The 26,665-nt window shown below is 45.4% G+C and overlaps 1 protein-coding gene across 7 annotated transcripts in view; it reads left to right on the top strand.

The window, feature by feature from the left end:
- The window catches only part of LOC144105264 (spastin-like), an 85,981-nt gene extending 59,634 nt beyond the window's left edge, over nucleotides 1-26,347 (top strand). For 5 of the 7 annotated variants that reach the window (XM_077638406.1, XM_077638411.1, XM_077638412.1 and 2 more), the window contains 9 exons: nucleotides 109-354; nucleotides 5,968-6,114; nucleotides 7,067-7,142; nucleotides 9,248-9,339; nucleotides 10,551-10,630; nucleotides 13,969-14,091; nucleotides 15,690-15,760; nucleotides 19,724-19,764; nucleotides 24,018-26,347. In XM_077638406.1, coding sequence (XP_077494532.1) covers nucleotides 109-354; nucleotides 5,968-6,114; nucleotides 7,067-7,142; nucleotides 9,248-9,339; nucleotides 10,551-10,630; nucleotides 13,969-14,091; nucleotides 15,690-15,760; nucleotides 19,724-19,764; nucleotides 24,018-24,140 — 999 coding nt within the window. In that variant the 3' untranslated portion in view covers nucleotides 24,141-26,347. Of the gene's footprint in view, nucleotides 1-108; nucleotides 355-5,967; nucleotides 6,115-7,066; nucleotides 7,143-9,247; nucleotides 9,340-10,550; nucleotides 10,631-13,968; nucleotides 14,092-15,689; nucleotides 15,761-19,723; nucleotides 19,765-21,012; nucleotides 21,225-24,017 lie in introns of those variants that run through there. The other 2 variants (XM_077638407.1, XM_077638408.1) reach the window with 2 other exon arrangements.
- Nucleotides 26,348-26,665: the final 318 nt, after the last annotated feature.

Below are 26,665 nucleotides of genomic sequence, written 5' to 3' on the forward strand. Positions count from 1 at the left end.
ATGCTGGTCAGGTGCCAGAGGGGGGTTGAGTGGGCGTTCCTGCGGGCAGCATGAGTCTTTTTCGTTCCCTTCTTACTTTTAATAAACTATTGCCACCAACTGTTATAGGGCCGGCAGCAACCGCAGCCGTCGCCATTGTCGCGGCCTGGTGCGCGTGGTGGCTCCTTCCGGGGTGGCAACACTGCAAACAGCAGGATGTCCACTCTCAAGGGTGTTGATTCGAGGCTAGCACACATGATCCTCGACGAGATTGTGGACGGAGGACCCACAGTTCTCTTCAGCGACATTGCCGGCCAGGAGGTTGCCAAGCAGGCTCTCAGTGAAATGGTCATCCTGCCCACCGACCGGCCAGAGGTGAGGTTGGGGGAAGGTTACCATATGTGTACGGTTGACAGTGTTGTGTGACCTGTTCAGTGTGCGGTCCTCATGCATGGATCACTTGGTGTTTGTAGTAGTTTCTTGGATCGCGATAAAAGCGCATGGGAGAATTGCTGTTCATGCAGTAAATATTTGTTAATGTGCGGGGACTGGCCAGGAGTTTGAGCATAGGTAGTTTTGTGAAGCACAGCTGAGCTTGCCTAAGCACATTTGTGTTGTAGGATTTTGCGTGCTGTGGAATCTTGGCGATGATTCGAATTGGTGAAATTCCTCTGCCAAAGTACATTCTGTACAATGTACTATCAGCAACAAACGAAACGTGAACAAGAAAACTGAGAAGGCAACTGAAAAATGCCATTATATTAGCTCCTGGACAGCCAGTACAACGGAGTTGAACATTTTTGAAAAACAGTATTCGTTCTTCCGGAATTATTAAATTACCCTTCACCAGTATTGAGCTTTCCCTGCCTACATGCTTATTTTGTGCTTCGTGGCTTAGTTATCTTGTTCACGTTTCATCTCTTGCTGACAGTACAGAAGGATGGTTCATAAGCTCTGCCACGCCGGTGTGGGTGATGTGAATAAGAGAACTGTAAGCAGCCAACAGCAGCATTGAAAAAGGAGGCCAATACACAAGGAGGAGACAAGCCCTCCCTCCCGGCTGGTCTCCTTGTCATTGCACTTGAACACAACAAATGTTCTTCCACTGATGGGGCTTTTCACCCCGTGAACCAGCCAACCGACCAGTCCTATGGCGGTGACATCGCTTGTTCTGTCCGCATTTCTCGCGTCTCCACGCACACTTGTCGCAGTCATCGTCTCGCCCGCACATTGCCAGCTTGCCGTGGACGAAGCAGTCCGTTTAGTTCACTCACTAGCAAGGTGTGTGGAATTTTATTTATTCGCGTCTGTTCCAACAAAAAAAAAAAGGTTGCATATGCGGAAGGTGCTCTTTTAAGGAAAAACTAGAGTTCTTAAAGAAAGTGGATGAGGAGCCAAAGAAAAAATGCACAGACGTCCCCCATGAAGCTAGGCCTATAGTGCTCTCTGTTCTTGTCAACTATTGGTCAGAGCGACCAGATCATGCACAGTGTGCAGCTTTTTGGCGTTAACACAAGACGCGACGACATGCCCATCATGTCGAGGTGGTGAAAGTCCTTCTGACACGGTTTAAGCATTGACAGCATTGATGGCAGTTTTGCGCAAAAACACTTTCAGCATGGAAGATTGTCGGGCCTCCAGTGGTTGAGTACACAGGCATGGCCTTGCCTACAACAAAGCGAAGACGGTTGAGGCTTCCATTACAAAGGATTGGATGTCAATGCCGACGCTCATCGTGGGCCATCTGGGTCGCAGAATTGTCTACGTGGATGAGCCTGAGCTATTTTATAACCTGCAGTCCAAAAAGAGCCATTGTATTAAATTCAAAGCCTGCCACGGCAGGCAAAAAAGCAAGCAGCAACTGTATTTTTCTGCTGCAGTGCTGACTGCTCGGAAAAGATGCCACTGAAAGTCATTGGAAAATTCACAAGCCCCGATGCTTTAAGTTATCTGGTCGGTTGCCTTGTATCTATAAGACAAACAAAAAGGCTTGGATGACGTCGCCGCTGTTTTCAGAGTTGGTGACGAATCCGGACCGGAATATGTCCTGATTGTCCCCACTGTTTTGATTTTAGATCAGTGTTTAATGTGCCCACAAGAGGTTATGCTGCAAAGTGTAAAAGTTTTTGCCGGGAAATGTTAAGTCATTTGCAGCCTCTTGATTCTGGCATTATTAAGAATGTTACGTATAGCTTGAAAAGTGTCGTTGTGCCTCCTCTTATCGAAAATCGATTGAAAGGACTGAACCTCCAGATCAATCTTTTGGGCTCTGTGCGCTTCATCACAATGCCCTGGCAGAGTGTGTCCCTTACGACTATAGCCAACTGCTTCAGCTAGTGTGGTATGTTCAAATCCAATTTGGCCGCCTCAGATTTGATTCCCATCGAAAACTGGGACAGACTTTGCGTGGACTGCTCTGCTGACAACTTTGTGACTACTGATAAGGATCTCGCAAGCTGTGGTCTGCTAACTGCTGCCGACATTGTAGAGGATATGGCAACATCTCAGCCTGAATTCGCAAGCAGCAATGATGAAGACAGCTGCAACTGCAGCGATGATCAGCCACTGGCAACAGTGGAAACGATGCATGCCTTCGGCATTCTGTGGCATGTCGTGGCATCAGACTATGCGTTGGAAACACTTGTGCTCTGTTATTTTCTCTTCAAAATTGTTTGCTGGCTGACCTGGTAGAGCTACGCACCGGCAGACATCCGGGGCTTGCACGCAAATGAATTGCTGTATGTGGGCTTCATGGTTGGAAAAAAAACTTGATTTTGCTTGTTTTTTGGTAATACGAAATTTCAATTCATGCATATATGTACTTGTTTTTGCAAACCCGGTTTGTCACAAAAAGTCATGGTCTGTTGGAAAGATAACCTGGTTTCACGGACCTTCTGGTGACCTCATGCCCATCAGCAATTGTCACCATGATGGAAATTGAACTACAGTGGAACCCAGATTATACGACTTTCTCGGGACCGCGAAAAAGCGTCGTAAAATGCGAGCGCCGTAAAATCCGAACATAAATTATGCCTATGAAAATACTAATTTTTTCGCGCGACGAGTTTACGATGTAAACTACTAACATACTCTGGAGGGCTTGGAAACCGAAATTACTAAAAAAGTAAATGCGATAAGAATTAATGCCGCAGTACAGGTACCAATCATGCTTTATTCAAACGGACCTTTCCGGCACTCCGCTGCCCACTGCCGCAATTCCCGCCAGCCGGCGCGAACATTAAAAAGAGTCGGTCAGTTTCTTTCGGACCTCATTTAATCCGTGAACTTGCAAAATCTTTCGCTCTAGTTGGGCAACGTCTAAAAGGAGGTCCTCTGCGGCGTCGCGTGAACAGATCAAGTTCCGGATGCCGTCTATGTGCCGTTGCACCTCGGCGAATGTGGTAAGCACAGGCACGGCATTTGTGGCGTCGTCGTTGTCCTCGTCCGATGTCGCAGTGGTGTCGGCACTAGGCAAAGCCTCCGTGATTGCATCATCCTGCGACACCTCGCCGCAGATCGCAACGTTGTCGTCGGCTTCCACGTACTCGGCGAAGGTCGTGGTGAGGTTCAAACCCTCGGAATCGTCTTCGGTGAAGCCTGCATCGGTCTCAAGCGGCATCGAGGTCGTTGCGTCCCCAGCAAAGGAGGCAGTCTCTCGCTTAAAGCCACAGTGCTTGAATAAGTTGGTGGTTGTGCTTTGCGACACTGCGTTCCATGAACTGGCTATAAGATGCATGGCGTCGAGCACAGTGATCTTTTTTTCCGACTTGCTGCGCTCCATAGCCGCCAGCCGACGCTGCACTAACCGCTTCCGGTACCCTTGCTTCACGCACTTAATGATGGCGGCATCCAGCGGCTGCAGCTGTCTTGTGCAGTTGGGCGAAAAAAAAGCAACCTTTACGTTCCTCAGACTGGACGTATCGGGTGGGTGGCACGGTGCATTGTCCACGAAAAGCAATATTTTCCTTGCCTTGGAAACCATTTTGCAATCCAACTGCTGCAAAAATTGGTGAAGAGCGAAGACGTCATCCACGCCTTTTTGTTAAAGTTGTAGCTGCATGGCAGGGTCTTCAAGGGCAAATTTTTCAACGAGCACGTGCAACCTCTTGGAACCGTCCTCGTTAGCACATAATAGTGCTGTCGCCCGCTCTTTACTGCGCTTGCCACCATGACAGCTGTCACCTTTAAACGCAAGGGTTTGCTCGGGCTGCATATGGTAAAAAATACCGCTTTCATCGGCATTGAAAACGTCGCAGGGCATGTATGCAGCAATCATCTCTGGCAGCGACTCCATCCACTTGTTCACCGTCGAAACGTCCACGGAAGTGCTTTTTCCGCAGGAGCGGCTGTACACAATCCTTATTCGATTTTTAAAGCGATCCAGCCACCCGTTCAATGCTTGAAAGTTGTTGATGCCCAGACGCAATGCCACAAGGCTCGCCTTTTCTTTTAGGATGGCGCCGTCCACATTGATCGCAGAGCTCCATGCCTGATGCAGCCACCTGACGAGAAATTTTTTTAGCTTCTCATGCTGTCCTTCTTTTGCCGCTATCCACTTGAGCTCGAACTTGTTGGCACTTTGCAATATCACCGCTTTGTTTGCCAGGATCGTCTTAAACGAAGATTCGTATGTTAAGGTCCCGGGCAATGCTGGCTTTCGTGGCTCCATGCCGCTTTTCTGCTTCCTCGATAATATGGAGCTTATCACCGAGCGACAGAACTGCCAGCATTCGGGACATCGTGCGTCGCGTTGCTCCACACAACTCAAAACCTTGCTGAACGCTGGTCGCTAGGATTATGACGAAGATCACGTGCGATGAACCTAGGCCTATCCACGCTACCTTGTCGGCGATCTGCTGCTAAGAAACTGGAAAGCAACGCTTCCCTAACGCGACGAGAGGCGACGCCGCCGAGAAAAAAGGGAGTGAAAGGGAGAAAGTGATTGTGGAGAAGAAAACGCGCTACTTCAGCACAGCGGGTGTCGCGGAGGGCAGCTGGTGGGGGAGAGAGAAACGAACTATGAGACGAGGCAGGCAGGAAAGAAAGCTGTGCCCGCTGGAGCAAACCGGTTGAGCGAGGTCGAGCGCTCCACATGCGGAGAGACGGCGTGATGAAAGAGATCCGCGGCTCCTTTCTTTCGCCCGCCGTTCCGTCCCGCGCTTCGCGAGAATCGTTGTATAATGCGGGTCCGGCGTAAAATTACGTCGGATAACCAGGGTTTTTAATGCATTGCTTCTATGGGGACTTCGCCGGGACTGCGTTAATCCATCGTAAAGCCCGGGTCGGGTCGTCGCAAAACCGGGGGACGTATAACCGGGGTTCCACAGTATCTGTCTTCTGGCTGGTAATGTTTGTTGCATGCTAATCATGGCGAGATACCCTTCTTTCTAGTGTTGTTGCCTAGTTCATTGTCGTTGCCAAGTCATGGGTGCGAGGTAACCAGCTCAAAGAGTGGGGACTTGCTTTTGACTTTTCTTTGAAATGATGTGCAAGACACCAGTAAATATGCATCACCACATGGACTTTGCCTAGGCCTGGTTAATAATTTATAATTCTTTCTCCTCTCATGTTTTGGCTTCAACAGTCTAACCCAAATGGCTATGATGTTACGGGCAAGTTGAGACTGCATGTATCGAAGGAGGGGTGTTGTCCTCTTGGCTTTTAGGGTAGGCTGACGTAACAGCTGAATTAAAATAATGGAAGCAGTTATCACAGCACTGATTTGATGTGCCTCATTTGACCTCAACATTCTCTCTTCTTGTGTCTGACATTGTAGCCACCGTTCAACTGTTGAAACCAAAACATGAGAGAAGCTGAGGTACAACTTGCTTACTGGGCTTAGGCAAAATCAACATGGTGATCCATGTATACCGTCTTGTGCTTCTAAGTTCTACCCATTAAAAGAAGGATTCAACCAGACTTTGGTGTCCTCTAAACTTATTCCCTTGCCCCATTTCACGGTTGCGTCAAATCGTGTTTCTCTCTCAGCTGTTCACTGGCCTGCGAGCACCGCCCAAGGGCTTGCTCCTGTTTGGTCCTCCTGGCAATGGCAAGACCATGCTGGCCAAGGCAGTCGCCCACGAGTCCAACTCAACATTCCTCAACATCAGTGCTGCATCGCTTACATCAAAATACGTGAGTGCCTGCTATGGGGATGGGGGGCAGAATTGTTTCTGGCATGCAAGCTGCTGTCACGTCCAACACTTTTAGGTGCTGCTCATTTCTGTTGCACAAATATTTTTTTCTACTAGAGTAGTCTATGCAGGCCTCTAGAATGCCAGTCAGTCAGAATTGAGGTGCTAATCTCCAGTGGTTATTTTTCAGACATGTACAAAGTTTCCCACAAAGTGTGCAATGTAAAAACCATAACTTCATATGAGCGGTCCATCCTGGATATATCGAACCTGGAAGGTTTGAATGCTAAAATGTAGCACTGGTGTTCGAACTCACGTTCTCACGTGTTCTCACTAATGGCTGACTTATTAAGATTTTCACTGAATGTGTGGTCCAGGCAATCTTGGAGTGTGCTGTGGCATCAGATTTCTTTTCGCTGTGTTCGACTTGGTGGGTGGTCTCAGCTTTGTCTGAAAGCAGTAGGGTTTGCCACTGTGTTGTCATCTTAACCACACGACGCACTTGCCACAATTCTTGAAGGATGAAGTGCCAAACAGCAGCAAGTACGGGGACATTAAACCTCTTTAAACCATAAAACCAAAAAACATGGTAAACGAAAATGGGCCCTTAGGCCTTTTGTATCTTAATGATATAACTTCATTACTGCAAGAGGATTGAAAAAGGTAATTCTCTAATTTTGTAAAGGTAACTTGGCCCTTGGAATATTTATCGCAAGGGGAAAATGAACCATGGCCTACAGTTAACCTTTCTTTATTCCATTGCTTAACAAGCCCCTCGGTTTGATTTGTTCAGAGCCGCCAGTGACATTTATACTATAGCCATTTGGTTGGAATAATCAATTTATGCTTTTAGCTTCTGCAATTTATGCCATTTTTTGTGTTGCTCATGATTGTACAGTTTTTGTCTCATGCCATCTATTTTTTTCCCTCCGTTCTTGTTCCTCGGAATGAAGGTTGGCGAAGGTGAAAAGCTGGTGCGAGCACTGTTTGCTGTGGCACGCGAGCTGCAGCCAAGCATCATCTTTATTGGTGAGTGGGCTCTGTTTGGCATTTGTTGCATGTACCTTTTCCCCTGCTATGTTTCTGCAGTGACAGCTGTATGGGCTGTGCTCGGCAAAATCGTATTGTCATCGTAATCTGCGCTGTCCCCCTTTCCGTCCTGAGACCCTCTTCCTTGTCTCCTTGATTCTCTCCCTGGTCGTGCCTGTCACACCGGACGGTGTGCGCCATGCGGTGGCTGGGCATTGCCATGCATGGAATGGGTGTCTGCACTACTGTATTAAAATCTACACCGATAGTTTTTGTAATAGGTTGACTCCCATACGTCCTATAGGTCCTATACTCCTGGAGGTCAGCTCAGATTAAAAGATTTTGTTGTGTTCATAAAATGCAGGGACAACACGTAAAACAGAAAAAAAACAGGTAGCACATAGGTGGCTGGCACCCCCACGAAATGCCAGCAGAAAATGGCACTGTAGCGGTTACTATTCGCAGCTGATGCCTATAGAAGTGCACATGAGCACGGGCTGCCTTTTGACTTCGCTTTCTCTTGTGTGGGGGCGTGGGCACGTTCCATGGCTGTGCAAGTTTTTTCACACGTGGTGTTTCGCCGACATCATGGCACTAAGCAGATGGTGTCAATGTAGCGCCACCTTCAAGCAAAAGGTAGTGCTCATTCCAGAGCAGCCTTCAATTGTGCAAGCCGGTCAGGACTTCGGCGTGGACATAAAGAATGTTCATCTTTGGAGGGGGGTGAGCTTGCCCCGCAACGGGTAGGGTCTTCACAGGTGCGAAGAAACGCAGCCATTCCGCAGTCGAATCGGTGCTAGTAGAGTTTGTAAAATCGTGGAGGTCAGCGGCATTTTCAGTGACAAAAGTACTACAGGACTAAGTGAGAGAGCTGGCAAGAGGCTAAGACATTCGACGGGACCAGTGAAATGCGCTAGCTAACTCCAGGAGGCTGCATCCAGCGTGCATCACTAGGAGTTGTAGCTAGCTGGATCTCTGTGGCCCAGGATTATGTCCTGGAAAGCTTGGTTGCACGCTCCTTCCGAAGGTGCAGCATTCCCACTGCATTTGCTGGCACAGTAGATTGTGCACTGTACAAAGAGTACAGCGTTAAGGAGGACAGCAATGATTTGTACAAGTGAGTGGGAGTAGGTTCATGGAAATAAATTCCATTTGCGTGCTGGTGGCCCTGCTGTTGTTCTGGTTTTACATTTGGGGAAAGTTATTTTTTTTTTATTTGGCCTTCAACTTTCAGATGTTGGCTTAGAATTGTGGGTGACTTAGATTTGAGTAAATCCAGTACACCTCTGTGCCATTCCAGTGCCCTGCTATCCTAATACTTTGTTGTTGCTACCATTGTCTGCAGTTCTCTGTAGCCAAAAATTTTGGTTGCCTGATGTGGGTCTTAGCATTGCCATTAGAGGCCCCATTGTGAGCAGCTGCTGGTGTTAATGTGAGGCAGTGTACATGGAATAGCCACCTACCATAGTTGGCATAGTTGGCAAAATTGGGAGAGAGAAATGCGCTCTCAAACTGTAGGGGAGAGAGGATGGAGAGGCCGGAGATGGCTGCTGTGGGAGGAAAACCCCCTTAAAAAGAGGTGTTGAATGAAATGACTTCGTAAAACAGATAATGACTAATGACTCATCAGCAAAAAATGAAAATCAAATAGCATTTTCGCGAATGTGCAAAGTCCGATGAAAAACTTTGCAACAACACAAATCGCTGCATAGTGGAGAAATGCTCTTAATGCTGATGCATTGTAAACATGTAATGCAGCTAAGCAAGCGCCCATTAAATTCGTGATTCTTCAAGTCTTATATCGCTTGCTGTCAGCGACTCCTCTAGCTTCACAATGGATTACTCTGACTTGCACATTAGTAATTCTGTGCTGCACATTAGTACTGAGATATCAGAAGGGATTGGCAGTGTTAAGACTACAGTAGTGACTGGCCTAGGTAAACTAATATAGAAGGGCCGTCAGTTGCTTACCAACTAAGGGCCTGTCTCTTGTACACGTTCTGTAATCAGCCTAAAATGCACCATGTTTGTGTTGACTAAATGCATTTTACTCTCAGTCCTTCAAATAGATTGCAGACTTTGTGTTGTGCATGTTCTGTGCGCAGATGAGGTTGATTCCTTGCTGAGTGAGAGGAAAGATAACGAGCACGAGGCAACGCGGAGGCTCAAGACTGAGTTCTTGGTGGAGTTTGATGGGGTGAGTCTCAGCCATTGAGCTTCACAGGTCTTTTTAAAGCACTGAGTCATTAGAAATGTGCATGCAGCAACTTGTCGACGTGGGCTTTGCAGGCTTCTAGTGAGACATGCATTGGCACTATTGCCTCCTTAAGCCGTGAAACCTTTGCATGGAGGATGACATGGTAGTTTTATGTATGGTGTGCAACCTTTGCATAGTAATGGTGTTAGCAACTGCCATGGTTCCTGAAGGCTCAGTGGTACCCAGAGCATGGGACTTCCATGACGTTCGCTTCCTTCATTCGGCCATGAAGCCGCCGCCGTGGTTCAGTGGTTATGGTGCTCGGGTGCAGACCCGAAAGACGCCGGTTTGATACTGGCCGCAGCGGCTGAATTTAGACGGAGGCGGAATGCTGGAGGCCCGTTGTGCTGCTTGATGTCAGTGCATGGTAAAGAATCCCAGGTGGTTGGAAATATCTGGAACCCTCCACTACGGCATCCCTCGTAGCCCAAGTCACTTTGGGATGCTAAACTCCATGAAACCAATCCAAACCTTTGGTCATAGCCCTGGCTGTAACTCGCTTTTTGGTGAACCCTTGAATTTGAAGGGCTAGGTTTCGGGAAAAAAAAGGGAGCTTAAAACGACGTGCATTGAGAGTGCATGAGGATCAGACATCTGATGCAACAACTCTGTGAAAGCAGTTGAATTTACTCTTGATGATTACTTCGATGCTTTTACCACTATTGAATGCTTTTCCTGGGCTTCACATATGCGGCAGTCTTTGTGGAGGGCGAAAATTACAGAAGGGCTTGGGTGGGTGGGCAGCCATCACAGTGGGTGGCTGCCACCATGGGTAGCCACCATGCTTTTGTTTCATATGAAAAACCACTAGTAATAAAACTTATATGTGTTTTAACAATTTCAAGCACAGTTCTCCTGCACTGCGAGAAAAAAAAGTTGCGAACATCAGGTTGACCCTCATTACCATGAACTTTTATAGCATCTCGGAATATCAGTGTCGTCATAAAGTGGTCTGTAGCAAAAGAAAGACGTGTACTTTGGCTCACATCAAGACATGGGAGTAATATATTATGCATGAACCTTTTAAAAGCTTGGCATTCCCCATTAGATTGTCTTTGTGCGTTGTTACAGCATTCGGATGGAGCTGCACATTTTGTCACAATGAGAACTGTCAGTGACATGGCTTGATGAGCTGGGCTTTCTCAATGCAGCTTCACACGGGCAGTGAAGAGCGGGTGCTCGTGATGGGAGCAACGAACAGGCCTCAGGAGCTCGACGATGCAGCGTTGAGGTGAGTTGAAAATGGCTGAACTTAATGCGAGCTGCTTAGTCCTCAGCCCTCCATGTTAGCTGCACAGTATTGACGTCATGGCAGTTTGCAATAAAAAATCATTAATAGATTTGCTAAGTATTGCTTGAGGAAACTATACTATCCACGACAGTTTGTGATCCAAAACCAACAAGATCGTGAAAAATGTGACTAAGAATTAAGTACAAAGCTATTTATTGTTTCACTTATAGACATGTGGGTTAGCACTCAGTGGCACAAAATCTGAGGAACTTGTATGGTGCTTGCAGACTTGTATTGTAATTTGTTTTGTTTTCAGCGTAAAATAAACTTAGCAACTTATCCATGCTGTCCACGCCAAGGGTGAAAGTAACCGAAACCCCCTTCGTTGTCGCTGTCACTCTTTTCGATGCTTTGCCCCATTGCACTAATGAATTGCGGAAAAGCCACTCTGGCGGCTGACTGCTGCTGGTTTTCTGCTTATGTCACGTACCTCGACAATGTATGATCCAAAACCAACAAGATTGTAAAAAATGTGACTAATACCCCTATCACACCGCATGTTTAATGCCTTTCGCAGCGAATGACATTGCGTGTGAATGGCGTTTTTTTTGCTGCTACACAGGCACAGTCAATGAGATTCACAGCTAACTACATTCACCCATTGAATGAGTTTCCCGAACTCATGCACGCACGACCTGTGTAATCTAGACGATGACGCCTTGGTGAAATTTTACAAAATGTACAAGTGAAAACAAAATATAATCAAAGTAAACATTAACTGTAACAAGGTAGTCATGTTAACCTGTGTTCTTCTTTTCCTGGTGTCTCGTACTTTCGCTGGTGAAATTGTCTGTAAACATGAACTTTTGGATCATTGAACTTCTGAATTATTCTTCGATTTAAATCTGTATTTGAAGCGATTTGCACAACTATACTCTTCCCAGTCGCCGATGGCTGCTGTCGGTCTGCCGTGTTTGTTTACAAACCGCCCTCTATCCTTCCTTGAGATGACATGGTCGCAAATTCCATTCACCATTAAGGTTCACCATGGAGAACAACCGTGCAGCTTCGCCAGCCCAGAATGAAAAACAGAAGGCACATTCAACTGATGATGCAACATGCGCACTTCCGAAAGTGTGGAAGACCACCTCAGTGATTTGCGCTGCAAGCGCAACATGCGAGTGCATATTGCCATTCGGGAGTTCCTTTGTGCGAAAGTTATCAGCAAGACTAAAGGAGATAAAATCCAAGATCAAAAACCTTGGAAACAGGTACCGGTTCGTTCGTTTGCACTGTTTCCCATTAGCAACTGTCAAAAATTTACCGATATCACAGCCCTCCATACTGCCGACTGTGGGAGGCATCGTGGGCAGGAGAGATCATGAGTTGCTTAGAGCCTGTCTTGCTTTGGACATTTCAGGTGTTGCAAAAAATTTTTAGTCTTTTAATGTTTAGCAATGTGCTACTAACAATAAATATACATATATATGAAAAACCTGATTTGTAACGCTTTGTTGTCATAGCAGTTCGCCGGTGGACATCGCCATCAATTGCAAATGCCATTTTGTGTACAAATGTAGAACGGGAACGCCAGATCGCAGTGACATTCGGTGCGAATGTAATTTCTTGCGAATGACATTCAACGTCCCGTGTGACAGGGGTAAAGAATTAAGTACTAAGCCATTTATTCAGTTTCACTTCCCATAGAGGTGGGTCAGCACTTACTGGCACAAGATCTGAGGAACTTGTATGGCGCCTGCAGACATCTATTGTATTTTAGTGCGAAATAAACTTAGCAACTTATCCATGCTGTGAACAGTGAAAGTAACCGGAACCTCTTCGTTGTTGCCGTCACTGCTTTGGATGCTTTGCCCCATTACACTGGTAAATTGCGGAAAAGCCACTCTGGTGGCCTGGCTGGCTCTCTGCTTATGTCGGTGTGCCCCTCTCCCATGCTTGGCCCACAAATATGCCCGCGAACTTCCGGATGGCCACCAAACATGTCTCGCATCAGAATTGCTGAAACATTTAAGATACCAGAAATATCGTTATTACCCGGTGACATATTAACCAGAAGGAAAACTGTGCAACTCTTCTGCGCATTTTTATTGCTCTGTATCTTTGAGTGTATGACCTGGGAACATTTTGGTGAGTTTCTGCTATACTTGTGAAAGGAGCTAGTGGCATCACTATATGCATTTCACTCAAGTCTTTCTGTCTACAGAACCTTCGTTATCAGTGAGAACAGCATTTTTATCATTCAGCCATTCAGCCATTTATCATTCAGCATTTTTATGTCAGCCAGTTTAATTTCCTTGTTATAGATTGTCTTACCCATCAAGCGCTGGGTAAAAAGGGGCAGAAAAATCGGAAGTTAATGCCAATTTTCGTTAATGCTTACTGCCTTAACACTGTTTTGTGTCTGGCAGCATTCGAAATCATGCGAAGAGCACATGCGGCAGGTTCATGACTTGTAGCTTTAACAAATAAAAACTCCAACTTGAGTGCTGTTCTGGATGATTCCTTCCGAAACATATCTGTGAAAAAAATTTCCCTGTAATTATAATGCTATCAAAGGAATGTACGATATATTCACTGGTGTTTGTTGTTGGATTCAGTGCAAAAAAGAAGCAGCAAAAACCCCCTCTCTGACCAATTGAGTTATTCTGTTATCATGGTTGTTCCCCACTCACGTGCAAGGTGATTGACCATGACTGACCTTTGGTTGGAGGGCATACTCTGAAGAGTATTTGCTGCAGTACTATTTCCTGAGTTACACTTTTGACAGAATGATTTTTGTTCTTACAGTAGGATACAGCTTAAAAAAATAAGCTGCAGATGGCACCAACCCATGGCCTGCAGGGGGTTGTGTTGCTCCCCTAGCTAATCGCAGTAGTGAACGGAATTAGCAATTCAATGTTTTATTGCAGTCAACCCACCAGAGGCATCAAAATTCTTGCATTTACAATTTCGCCCCATTTTGCATTTTGTTTAGATTAAAAGGAACTGCGTGAAAGTCAAGAATGGGGGCAGAGCTTCACTGCAGACTGAAGTTGTTTGACCAGAAGGCAGTGAAGCAGGCAGTGCCACAGCACTGTGCTTGAGCCAAACCCGTCAGTCTTATATCAGGCCGTCATCACCTGTCGTGTCGTCCCGTGTTTTCTGCTTTCTGCCATGTACCGGTGCAAAATATTGTTTCAGTACAATCTGCACTTTTAAGTACTTTTTGCCTTGAGGATGCGGTATCTCTTTAGGAGCTGTGTTGTAACCAAGCGCCGTTGTGACTGCAGAGTTGCTTAGTAGTGTGGCTCACTGTGCATTGCATTTGTGCATTGCAGACGCTTCACGAAACGGGTGTATGTGACGTTGCCTGATGAAAACACCCGGCTGGTCCTCCTGGAGAAACTGCTGAAGAAGCAGAACAGCCCACTGTCTCTGGACAAGCTGAAGTACCTGGCAAGGTACCCTGCCATGCCTGATTGCCTTTAAATTTGGATTTGGCTTCTTAGTGGTTCGTTGTATCACTTCATATTGGATTGGGTTGTAGCTAGGGTTTATGGTTGGCAGGGAAGAAGTGGTCACATTTATTGTGGCCAACTGTTGATTGCAGCACCAGGACGTGAGAGGGGAATAACATGGGGAATAAGAATGGGGTGGAGTGCATTTGGCAGGCACTCACAGGTGATGAGTACCAATATCCCTCAAGAGAAAAGTATATAACAGCTGTATCTTGCCGCGCAAGTAGGGCCAGAATAATGGAGGCTAACGAAAAGCAGTTAACCAAAGGGCTAACTAAAAAGGACAATGCAGCGAGTTGTGGAGAGGGAAAGTAATAGGTGTAACAATAAACAGACAGGAAGAGAGCAGAGTGGGTCAGGAAAGAAGTGTGGTTGGGTCCTTTTCGAAATCAAGAAGAAATGGGCTTGGGCAGTTAATGTTTCTCTTTGGCTCTGACGCATTTGTCTACTGCCAGCTGCGTTTCAGAAGATTTTAATGTATTGCTTTGTCAGTCGTCATTTGTGCTCCGGGTCCGGTAAGCAACCGGAGCTCGTTCACGGCTACATTCAAGATGGCTGTCATTCTTTACACCGAAGAAGCACAGCTGCACCCTGGGCCGCAATTTCAAGATTCGCAACAGGTGATACAGGTGTGGCAGCTGCAGCGAGGCAAAATTTTCAGCTGTCCACGCGATGCGATTTGGCTGCAAAGTGCGGGATTTCGCTGCACGACAATGTTAGAACGACGAGCTGTCGGACCACAGCAGCGATCACGATGGCAGCGCTAGTGAGGACGATGGCGCAAGTGTGGATGAGTAGTCCAGTGACTAATACATTTTCGTTTTGGAATGTGCCCACGGGTGCATCCATGCTCGACGGCCGATAGCAGCTGGCGATGAGTGGAGGCCGCAGGATAGTGCTCTCTTTTAATAAAGGCCAAGCGTAATTGACATCGAAGTTTTTTTTTCTGTAATGTGATGTGGAGGGGTCGACTTATATGTGAGTCAACTTAGAATCGTGTAAATACGGTAAGTCAGTGCATGAAAATCAGCTGTGATTGGCTAAATTATTTCAAATTGCATTTTTTTCTCATGTTTTGGTTTTAGCAGCAGAGGGGTGGCATACAAAAACTGGTATAATAGCTGCTTGTAATTTTTTTGTCGTTGCTCTCAAGTGGGGTGGCAAAGCAAGCACTGATCTACTCATGTAATTTGAAGTCCTCTCGTGCTTCTTATTGACCATTCGGCTGCTGAAAGTGACGTTGAAACTACATTTGAAAAGAATTAGGATACTTACTGCACATAATACTATGTGGGGGCTCATTTTTTTCACACTGTGCTTATTTCAAGTAAAGAACAAGCAACCAAAAATTTAGTGTTCCTACACGTTCAAGGGTGAACTGTCTGCTTACTGCAGCCTCACCTCTAGATTCCATTGATTTTCTTTTCTGTGACCCTCCAATTCCCTCCTCTCTGATGGCTCTGTTTTCTACTCTGCCCTCATTCCCACCTGATGTGTTTGTCGTTCTGGGCAACTATGAAGAGTATTTCTATTTTGTGCAGGATTACCTCTGGGTACTCGGGCAGTGATCTAACTGCCCTAGCAAAAGATGCTGCCCTGGGACCAATTAGAGGTAGGTTTTCAGGGTTTTGTCTTCTTACTTTTTCTTGCCTATGCAAACTGAGTCAGTAACCGGAACACTATTCCGCAACAGTTGCATTGGTGTCTGCAGTGCCTGAAGCTTGGCACCACAGCATGTCGTTGCACAAGTGCAGCAGTATATGCTTGCTTCCCAAATTTCACATGTCTCTGCATCCAGAGGCATGTGAATTTAAGTGGACTTGCCATACGGAGCCCAAGGATACAGGATCTAATGTGACCACAGAAGAAGCTCTATGCTGAAAAATTAAGCGTAGTCAAAATTAATCCAGAGCTCTTCATTATAGCGTCTCTTATAAGCCCAAGTCTGCCTTTGGGATGTTAGCCCTCTCAGTTTACAAATTTTTTTTTTTGTTTTGGTAGCCACCATCGTAAAACGTTTCAAGACATCCTCGAAAAGAGGGAGGCAATATAACTTTGGCTGTACTAACTAGCTATCAGCACAGCCCAGTCAACCACTTTACATCCAGTATGTCACTTTTTGGATATACGGATATCCGTGGGAGATCTACCGATATACGACGGATCTTCCACGGACGTCTGACGGAGGTACATGTGTAACTGGAACAATCTACCACGGACATCTGATCCAGATATCCGAGGACATCCCCTGTGGATCTAATGAGGCAATTCGCATGTCATGCCTTCTGCGCTTTCATGAAGCAGGCCTTGGTGATTGCAGCCAGTAATATATCTGGCAGTTCTCATGGACTTCGATTTCGGGCATTCTGTGTGCTTTTATACAAGTCCATGGGAACTGCCAGGTATATTACTAGCTGTAATCACCAAGGGCTGCAATCACCGTATGTCCATCATATGTCAGATATGCATGCCTCTAAAGAAACCGCCACAAAGGAAAATGTATCAGTTTGAAGACAATTTCATTGATGACATTAAAGCAGCTTTCTATCTTCAAGAATTATTCAAGCTGGTCATGCCAGCAGAAGTTTCATGCTATGGGAAGGGTTACTGTGTGCAGACAGCACTTAAGGATGCTCTGAAAAAAGAAAGAGACACAAATACTATACTGTTACTGAACAGTTGAGCCAATTTTTTAAGTGAGATACTGTAAGTAAACATGTTAATGAAAGACAATACCAGGAGAATTTCATCATTTTAACCCAGCCTTGCTGCAACATACCAATGCAACTCAGTGACGTGATAAGAGGTACACAAGCATTTACAATGCATATAGCACACAAAACAAAATCGGGCTAGTGCCATAGTGCCAACCGCAGCTTGCAGAGGTATGTTACCTTCTGGTTGCAAAGGTCTGAAAAAGGGTGGAAAAGCATAAGCAGGCAATTTTTTTCCAACCAGTTGCATTAGAAAAGACAATGACACACTTATGTTTCCCTACATATTACTAAAATAGCATTCATTTCCCCTAATGATTCTAGGCTTTTGATTAAACTGCTTTGGCTAACATTACAGTACAAAAATGTTTTTCCCAAGAACTCGCATCCTGAAAATTTTTATCCATCACTGTACAAGTACACTGCATAGAGCAAAGAAAAAAGTGTCGATTACATGAGGGGAGGATACTTGCAATGGAGTTCAAACTTACCTGCAGGCTGCTGCTGTGCAGGTACTGTATAGGTCATAAGTCAGTCACATCCACACTGCATGGCCAAAGAAATAAAATAGAGAGCAACTTGTACTGCACTTTGTCAACATAACGTTAGATGCCATGATGCAGCAAAACATGATCTTTGTTGACACCCTGCCCACAAGGTTCACTGATAAAGCACCATCCAGCATATTTGATGATCCACAGCTCTGCCTGAGTAAGGGAGAAAGGTCTGCTCACAATCCAGCGACATGTAGCTCTAGGGGTGCCATATATGGTACTGCTACCTTGCGCAGCATTGAACCCTGTGGGCATGAAATGTTTGACAAAGCTGTACCAACGCATTGCATGATCTGACTGCACTCAGTGCGCAGCGATAGGAAGATAAGTGAAGAATGTGTGACTGATGTTCGCAGATTTTACAGCACAGTTCAGCTCTCCTAAATGATGCTACTGCAGTGTGAAGTACTGTGCAGTAACAAAGTACTGTGCAGTAGATGTTTGGAAACATTCACTCGACACACCTAACATTGAAACAAGTCGATCGATTAGCTGTACAGGTAGACAACTTTTACATCATTTAACTTAACTGTGCTTTCCATGACATGGCGTTATTTAGGCACCAATACACTCCACACACTGGCCAAATCCACACCGCAAAGGCAGTAAGAAACATTATTCTTTCCGTGCTTGTCTTATTGCAGTTGAAGAGTAAGAGACAGGCGTGACGCTCTGGTTTCCGGAGCTTCGTGGTAGGCTCGCGTACGCGGGAGAACATGTTTGCGGTAGCTACCGCATCATAATTGTAACTTTCTTCTCCATTGCAAACAAGTGCAGCAGAGTGTAATATTGTTGCAGTGCTTCATGCATCCCACAGAAGCGTCCTCAAAGTAATTTTCAAGCACAGTTACTTACCTCGCAAGTGATAACACCAGGCCATTTCTTTCGTCCGAAGCAACAAAGCGTCGGCGTATCGGCAAGGGATCACTTTGGTTTCACGAGAGATTCAGGTGCAGGAGGAGGTCTTGTCGAGTGTATAGGTGACACATCACGTTTCCAGTACAGCCGCAACCACGTAACAAACAAACTGCACACTGTAGCAAAAAAAAAAATTGAGAGAAGAGCATCGCACTGAAAAACGACGCAAAGACAACAAAGACCGCGCCGGAACTGCTGACTGACGGATTGGATTGGATCGACTTTTAGGCCTATTGCCGCTATCGCTCTGCCGCGGCCCCTGGAAGGAGTTTTAGCTTTGATGGAAGGCTGCATGCATCGCTGCATGCCTCGTTTACCTTGGTGGAATGCTGAACAAAAGGGCGTTAACTATGAGCACTGGTGCCAGAAAGTCATGCAATTAAATCGAGGTTCTTTCATGTGAACACAATATTAAACTAATTGCTGGTATAGAAATTTCATCGCTGAATTTTGTCATTTGCAAAGTAAAATACCTTTCATATTTGTTGTCTGAGGGAAAACAAAATATGTATGTGATGTAAGCTCAAATTCCTAAAGGGATATTCACGGATACCCGTCGGACGTCCGTCCGTGGATATCTGCCAGCCATCCGATAATGAATGTCCCTCGAACATACTCCGTATCTCCAATGCGTATATCCGGATATGAATGTCCATGGGGATGCTCCATGGACATCCTCACGAGGCACTGGAGATTCGGATCTTAATCGGACATACCACTGACATCCGTGGTTGACTGGGAGGTTCCTAAAGTAGCTGTGAATGCGCTGTTATGTCACTAAACCTTCCATGGGTGGTGTGCCTGAGATTCTGTTGCCCAGTGTAACAAATTTTCTATTGCTGGATCATGCAAAGGTTGGGCACTGGATTGAATGACTTTGGATTTCTTGATTCCTTAATTCAGCATGGCTCTTACATTCTGTAGCCTTGGACGTGAATTCTATTTTCATCTGGGGCCAATTGTATAGGTTGTTACGGCTACATGCTCGCAGCACAGTGGAACATGCTGTGCTGACAGGTGGTGGACACCTCTGAAGCAGTTGCAAGTGGTTCTTAATTACTATTACAATGGTTAAACGGAGGACACCCATTGAGAGGTGAAAAATGGTAAAGGAGACATGCAGAGAGCAGATTTTTCAGGGCACAGATGGGAGTTAATGAGGAGGAGGGTGTTAATGATGTGCTAGTCAAAATCGAGAAGAGGGCATGGGCAGGGCATGTAACATGAAGTCAAGATATGATGGCTGTTAAAGCAACGGAGTTGATTCCAAGCAAGGTGCAGCAGAAAGTCCGGTGGGCGGGCGAGATTAGGAAGCTTGTGGGGATACAGATAGGAGGGCGATAATGATGAAGATGAATGTTGCTGAAGCTTTGCTCTCGTTTTCTGCAGAACTGAACCCTGAGCAAGTCAGATGCGTGGATCCCAAGAAGGTATGCCCACTGCAGATGTGTTTGTATTTTAGATGCCTTCAGGTTGTGCGGGGTGTAAACCCCAAGGGTTTTGTCTAGGCACAAAAATGGCCGGTCAGCTTTACCCCTGTTACGTGAAATACTTAGCTCCCATGGAATGAACAGTTGGCTCATAGAATACAGCTCTGTTGGCTATTCTTTAAGGCTGTATCGGATGATTGTATGAACCCTTTTGAAGCTGGCAGTTCGAAGAAAAAAAAGAAAATATGCATTGTTGGAGCTTGAGTGCCACAAACATGTGGTGTGCTCCAAGGTGAGAACTTGTGTGGAAATTTCAGCCTACAAAAAAAGGAAAATTAATGCACATAGCTCCAGTATGAAAAGAAACCGGTTACCTGCATTCGGCGAATGAATATGAACTGTATAACTATAAAGAGTGTTAAACGCGACAGTGTTAAATGCCCTGTTCTCCAGAAAAATTTGATGTCGCGTTGTGAGCAAAACTATCACGTCCATGGCTCTGGCAGGCGGTCCCCAAAGAGCAACCTGGGAGGAAGGTTGGCCCCTTGGGGCACGTGACCTTGTGGCGCTGTCACAACCTGCTCACCGTGGAAGGTGGCAGTTAAATTAATTTGTCTGTGGAAGGTGGCAGTTAAATTCATGCTTGGTCATTCAGGAAGAGCAACCTAGGCTGCACAAGGCCCTCTGCTTGGAGCACCTGCCATCGCAGGGTAGTGGCACATTGCTTAACCGCTGCACCACTGTGCCAGGAAGGGTACGGGAACTCCCAGGGATCTATGAATGTAGAGTGACCTGCATATATGGTAATTAACCCACTACACGACAATATTTTTCTTTGTTCTGAATATTTCTTTTGTGAATGGGTAATACAGTTTGTGAGACAGTTTTAACTTTGGGGCACAAGTGGCAGGGGAGCTCATTCTTGTGTGCAAGCCCATTTATATTGGAGCTAGATGTGCACGCACTGTTGTAAGCTTATGGAACACAACCTTGACAAAGATGTCAATAATCTTGCATCCGAGGACACATGCTTGATATTAAATGGCGGATAATGACGAGCCAACTGCTGTTCAGGCCAGGGGCAGTGTGGGAGTCGAATGATAATTCCTTTTCATTAGTAGTAACAGGACCAATTGCAGTAGCAGTTGTTCAGACCACCCGTGTGTGAGCTGCAAAGGAAGGCTGGGGCTTTTTCATAGTCAATTTTTTTCTTCTTCTGAGTTCTGTTTGCTCTCTTCTGTTTGGCAGACTCGTTGGTCGGGCTCTGATCTGAGCGTGAAACGATTGCGGAGGTGCGAGATATGTTTCACTGAGAAAAAGGCAGGTGGACGGTACAAAAAAATTCGGTACCAGCTGCTTTATCACTGACGTGCTGCTGCTGCTCAGAAGCTGACCATGCCTGGCCGCACTCTTGAGAACTGCTTTCTGTTTGGCTTGGGGAAGCTACTACCATTAACTGAGCTTAACATAGAAGAGACCTGAATTAAACTTTGGGAAACCACTCTTGCAGGTTGGTGGTGTGACTGGTTTCTGTGTCAGGATATACAGTTACAGGATGTATGGGTGCGGGATATATGGGTGCGGGATATATGGGTGCGGGATATATGGGTGCGGGATATATGGGTGCGGGATATATGGGTGCGGGATATATGGGTGAGGGATATATGGGTGAGGGATATATGGGTGAGGGATATATGGGTGAGGGATATATGGGTGAGGGATATATGGGTGAGGGATATATGGGTGAGGGATATATGGGTGAGGGATATATGGGTGAGGGATATAAATGGGTGAGGGATATAAATGGGTGAGGGATATAAATGGGTGAGGGATATAAATGGGTGAGGGATATAAATGGGTGAGGGATATAAATGGGTGAGGGATATAAATGGGTGAGGGATATAAATGGGTGAGGGTTATAAATGGGTGAGGGTTATAAATGGGTGAGGGTTATAAATGGGTGCGGGTTATAAATGGGTGCGGGTTATAAATGGGTGCGGGTTATAAAGGGGTGCGGGTTATAAAGGGGTGCGGGTTATAAAGGGGTGCGGGTTATAAAGGGGTGCGGGTTAAAAACGGGTGCGGGTTAAAAACGGGTGCGGGTTAAAAACGGGTGCGGGTTAAAAACGGGTGCGGGTTAAAAACGGGTGCGGGTTAAAAACGGGTGCGGGTTAAAAACGGGTGCGGGATAAACGGGTGCGGGATAAACGGGTGCGGGATAAACGGGTGCAAGATATACAGGTGCGGCAGATACGGGTACGGGATATACAGTAAGGGGTGTGCAGTAAGAAGACATTCAGTAAGAGGATATACACTGCCTTAGAATTACCTTACTTGTATAATGAACCCACTTTCCTTTCCAGAATAGTATATGGAAATTTGGGGGAGGGTTTGTTTTGCAAAAAACATTTTATTGAAATTTCATATTCTAGATCAGTCTGTTTGTCCATTAGCAACAAAAGCATGCGGTGGATGATTTATGCCTGCATGTTACAAGTGTTTGTTTGGCTGGTGTTAAGCTAGGATCTTTCATTTCAAGAGGTGTTTGCTGTATCACGACACGATTCGATAATTTTTTGATAGTTTCCAGGCGATCCTGTTAAGAGGAACAGGATAAACAGCCCTGAAGGTCAGGTGTGCGTTTTTTACGCAAGGTAAAAAAAGTAAATTTTAAATGACAAAAATGGGTGCTAGGTTCATTATGTGAGTAAATGCTTTAGTCACGTATGCGACCAGTGTATTTACTCGGCCAGCTGCAGTCAAACCTCGTCGCAGTGCAGTTGGTAAGTTGGTAAACGGGTGGCAACTCGAGCGGCCCTTACTGTAGAGTGGATGGAGACCTGATGTTTTAGGGCCACTCTGAAGGCACTCGCGCGGTTCCGTATGCCGTGGAGAACGGCCCCTCAACCCTTTTCTGCACAGCACCTTACCTGGTCTGTGCAACCTTGCACAAAGCCTTTGGGTGGTTTGAGTGGCCTCCAGAGGATCTGACTTGCTTCAGCTATCAAAGGAGCGTAATGAGTATGATGGCACATGTAGTGATCTTTGTCTCATTATTATGGCCGGCCACTCTTACTGTGCCCCTTTTCTTAGTTGAAGCCTTTATTTCTCACATCACAAGATGTGGGAGGCTGTGAGGCTTGGCGCTGTCTTGAGAAATTCGAGGTCATGTCTGCTCTTACAGTGGCTTCATTAGTGGCTGTGTACTATGTGCAGTGTACTGCTGACTGCACTTTACTTTCGTTGATTGCATGAAAGTGAAGGACTCTCCATACTCTACTGCTTATGACCTAGTCGTGACGTCAAGTTATGAAGATCACTAAAGAGACACCTTCTCGTCAAGAAACATTGTCCTGCTGCTAAAGCAAAGCAGTGAATGCTCTTTAAGGAGACCCCTCAACCAATGATGACGACCTATTGCTATGATGTCATGGTCAGTTGCTTTAGCTGCACCCGCCACAGCTAGCCGTTATTGTGCACACTAGTAGGTGCAAAGCAACTGAGTGCAATATCTTTGCTATAGCTCAGTGCTGTTGTTTGGAAGGCCTCCTTTGAGGAGCTCACTCAGCCATTAAAGGCTCACTCAGCCATTAAACTCTCCAAGAGTGATGAAAAGGACATATTTGGAGAAAAAGATAACAAGTCTGCCAGAACAATGAAATGGGAACTCAATCACAGATTTTTATGGAGAGGCTGTGTTTGTTGGGTGTCTGCTCGGCGCATCTATTAATAGTGATAATGGTAGGATGACTCCAATATACCTTCTATGCAGCTGCGTAACAAGCTGATGCGCACCCTGAAATGCTGGTCTGGCCTTGATCTGTCAGGAGTGTGAATAACTACTATAGTCTGCAAGTAAAGGTGGAAGGCGATGGAAACTCAACATAATGCTATGTCGAGAGTGGAAAACGAACAGTATCCTTGATGGAATTATAACACTGCATGTATTGAGTGTAGTGCTGGGTTAGCTTTGGTAGCTTAGTTCACGCATGTTTTAGCTTCTATGCCTTACAAGGCCTAGCTGCTACCAAAACATCATAGCTTTTTCGACGTAGTGCATATCACGAGAAAATGGGATTAGTCAGGTCATCGGGGCACATCAATCTGTATTCTGACCTGCCACACAAGTTGTTTTTCCTGCTTCACACTGCATGTTTGGCAGCTCAGTTTTTTTGCTTGCTTACTAAGCTGGTTGTTCTTCTTTTGATTGTGTGCAATAGTGGCTGCATATGTTTTTTTTTTTCCTTGGTCAGATGCGCAACATCACCCTGGAGGATTTCATGACGTCACTGAAGAAAGTGCGCCGCAGTGTCCCATTACAAAGCCTAGAGTTCTACGATCGGTGGAATCAGGAGTTTGGAGATATAACCGTTTGACACTGTTCATGCCGCGGCTTTTTTGTCTTTAGTTCGGTGAGTTATACAACTGGCTCATGTTATCTTTTATTTGCAGACATGAACCATTGTACATAGGTTCACAATGTCTTTCGTTGTCTCTGGCCGCATGCTCATTTTCTCTTGCTGTTTGCCACTTTCGCGGTAGAACCTCAGTGCGTGAAATTTGTCTGTTAGGACAATGAGCCTGGTTTGCAAAGTTTTTGCTTAAATGACCCATTCGTTTGTTAGCAGTGGATGTGGGCTTGCCTTGTAGGTAATTATTGGAGTGTATCTGCAGGGAAAAAAAAATTCGGGCTCTTTGGTTGTACATTGTTATGTGAACCTCGTTATTGTAGGTGCAAAAATTAAAATGAGTGAGTTGAGTGGTGCTTGTCTGAAGCTTGTGATATTAATGCTGGAGTGGCTTTTGTCTTCATTGATTCAATGGCTCAACACGGAAAGGGCATCCGGTCTGATGACAGGTCTAGCTGCAAGAGTGTCTGGACAGATTGTTGTTCATTAGCCACTGTGCATCAAACGTGCTGGATGGCCTGCAGTGTGGCAAGGTTGAGGGCGGCACTAAATGCTTTGGCAATGTTGTTTGTTAAAGTTTGGAGATGTAGCATTAGTGGATTTAGTTACAAATTCATCGGAGAGTGAAGGTGGCTTGAGCATACTGCTAAGCTGCCTGTGGTACTGTCTTGCACTGAAACTTTGGTGGGATGATCCTGTGGTTTGTCTGGTTGTCAAAAGTTCTCATGATTTTGTGCTGCCTTGCCTGCCTCCATCATGCGTAAAGTTGCAACGACTGTCCCATGGACTGTGGTGCCGTCTCCTGGTGAAAAGTTGCAACAGCTCTGAATGGGATCAGGATTCATAAACTGGTGGAGCACTGTGCTTGAAGAGGTTGTACAAAGCAGAGGTTCTACTGCAGATGCACGTCATCGTTGTTGTATATAGCACCAGTCCATAACTTCACACCTGCACACAATCTGCCTTTGAATGGATGATGTGTGCAACGACCACGCTGCGCTCTTCCTTAGGGGCTGCCATCCCTACTTCCCTACAGAATAAAAATAGGCCACTATAGATATATATATAAAGGACCTATACGTATTCCCTTGTTTCATAGTTTTTATCTAAGATAGGCACTGATTGCTTAGTGTAGGAATCTCCTTTTTTTTAAACAGCCACATTTCAGCATGCTCTTTTCTTGACTTTTGGAGTATGTGCAAGAGGCAATTGGATGCATTTAAATGCTTTTTGGTTGCAGTAGATAAGCCTCTGAATAAATTGATTTTTTTTTGCCAGTATATAGTTGAAGGCTATTAGTAGTGCACACAACAGGCGTCTCAGCGCTTCAAGACTTACCTGATGCCTATTTTAAATGCGGTGCACTTGCACTGTGCTTTCCTGGAATAATATTTCTGAAAACTGAACTCTTCAGCACATGCGACAACTATATCAGTAGCCTTTGCTTCAGCTAAGCTGATTCAGAATGAAAAGGACAGCTGTCGCTGCTGACAGCAGTGAAGTTGACTTGTATGTAAATGTAATGTGTGATGGTCCATTTGAGTTCTCTTGGGTTAAATTTTGCTGTTGACAGCACAGCATCTCTACAACGCAGCAGTTCATTTGCGCCATGCTCGTGAGGTTCAGAAACAAATATTGATATTGCAAATGAGACCATAATATAAGTTCTCTTTAGCTTTCATAGTGTAAACTTTCTAAGCTTACAGGCTGATCTGATTTTGTACAAGTTCGGGCAGATGGTCGGCTTGTAATTTCAGTGACAGGGTTTCATGCATTATTGCCCAGCAATGCATTCTTTCAGGGCTGTGAAAGTGTGTTGCATTGAGACGTAGTTTCTTTGAAGGGTGGGAAATGATCACTTCATTGTAAGAGGTACTGTAGAGCTACTTGCATAATCTATTTGGATACAAAATGATGCTGAATGTAAAGAAAGACGGTCATACATGTTTGCCTGTGCGAGTGTTATGTGCTTGTTTTAATGTAGATAGTATGTCCTCATATTGAACTTTCAGTGCCAATGTGTGTGGTTGTATGGGTTGAGCTTTTCTTTTGTTTTAGAAGCTTTAGTGCATGTGAGCAGCCTTGATTGTGATGCAGATTGTGTTCATGCTGCCTGGAAGTTAAGGGTGTGCTAAAGATGATGATGAAATACAGTCAAACCTGGATATATCAAACTCGGAAGGAGATTGCAAAGTAGTGTGATCTAGTAAAGAAGGACGTTCTGGCGGGCTAGTTGGTTCATGATGAACAGAAAGGGTATAAACTACACGAACAAGACGGGACGAGAGGCACACAAATCGACAGACAAAGCGCAGACTTCCAACTGATTTTATTTGTGAAAAACACATCGTTAATAATGCCAGAGAACATAAGAAAAAATAAGAAAAACACTATCATCATAGGGTTCAACGATAGAAACATCAGCAGAAATTTACAGGTTAATCAGATCCGATGTGAACACGAACGTGCCCTTCTAAAAACTCTAGCTCTGG

Source organism: Amblyomma americanum, chromosome 9 (genome assembly GCF_052857255.1).
Source record: "Amblyomma americanum isolate KBUSLIRL-KWMA chromosome 9, ASM5285725v1, whole genome shotgun sequence".
In the NCBI taxonomy this organism is placed as follows: Eukaryota; Metazoa; Arthropoda; class Arachnida; order Ixodida; family Ixodidae; genus Amblyomma; species Amblyomma americanum.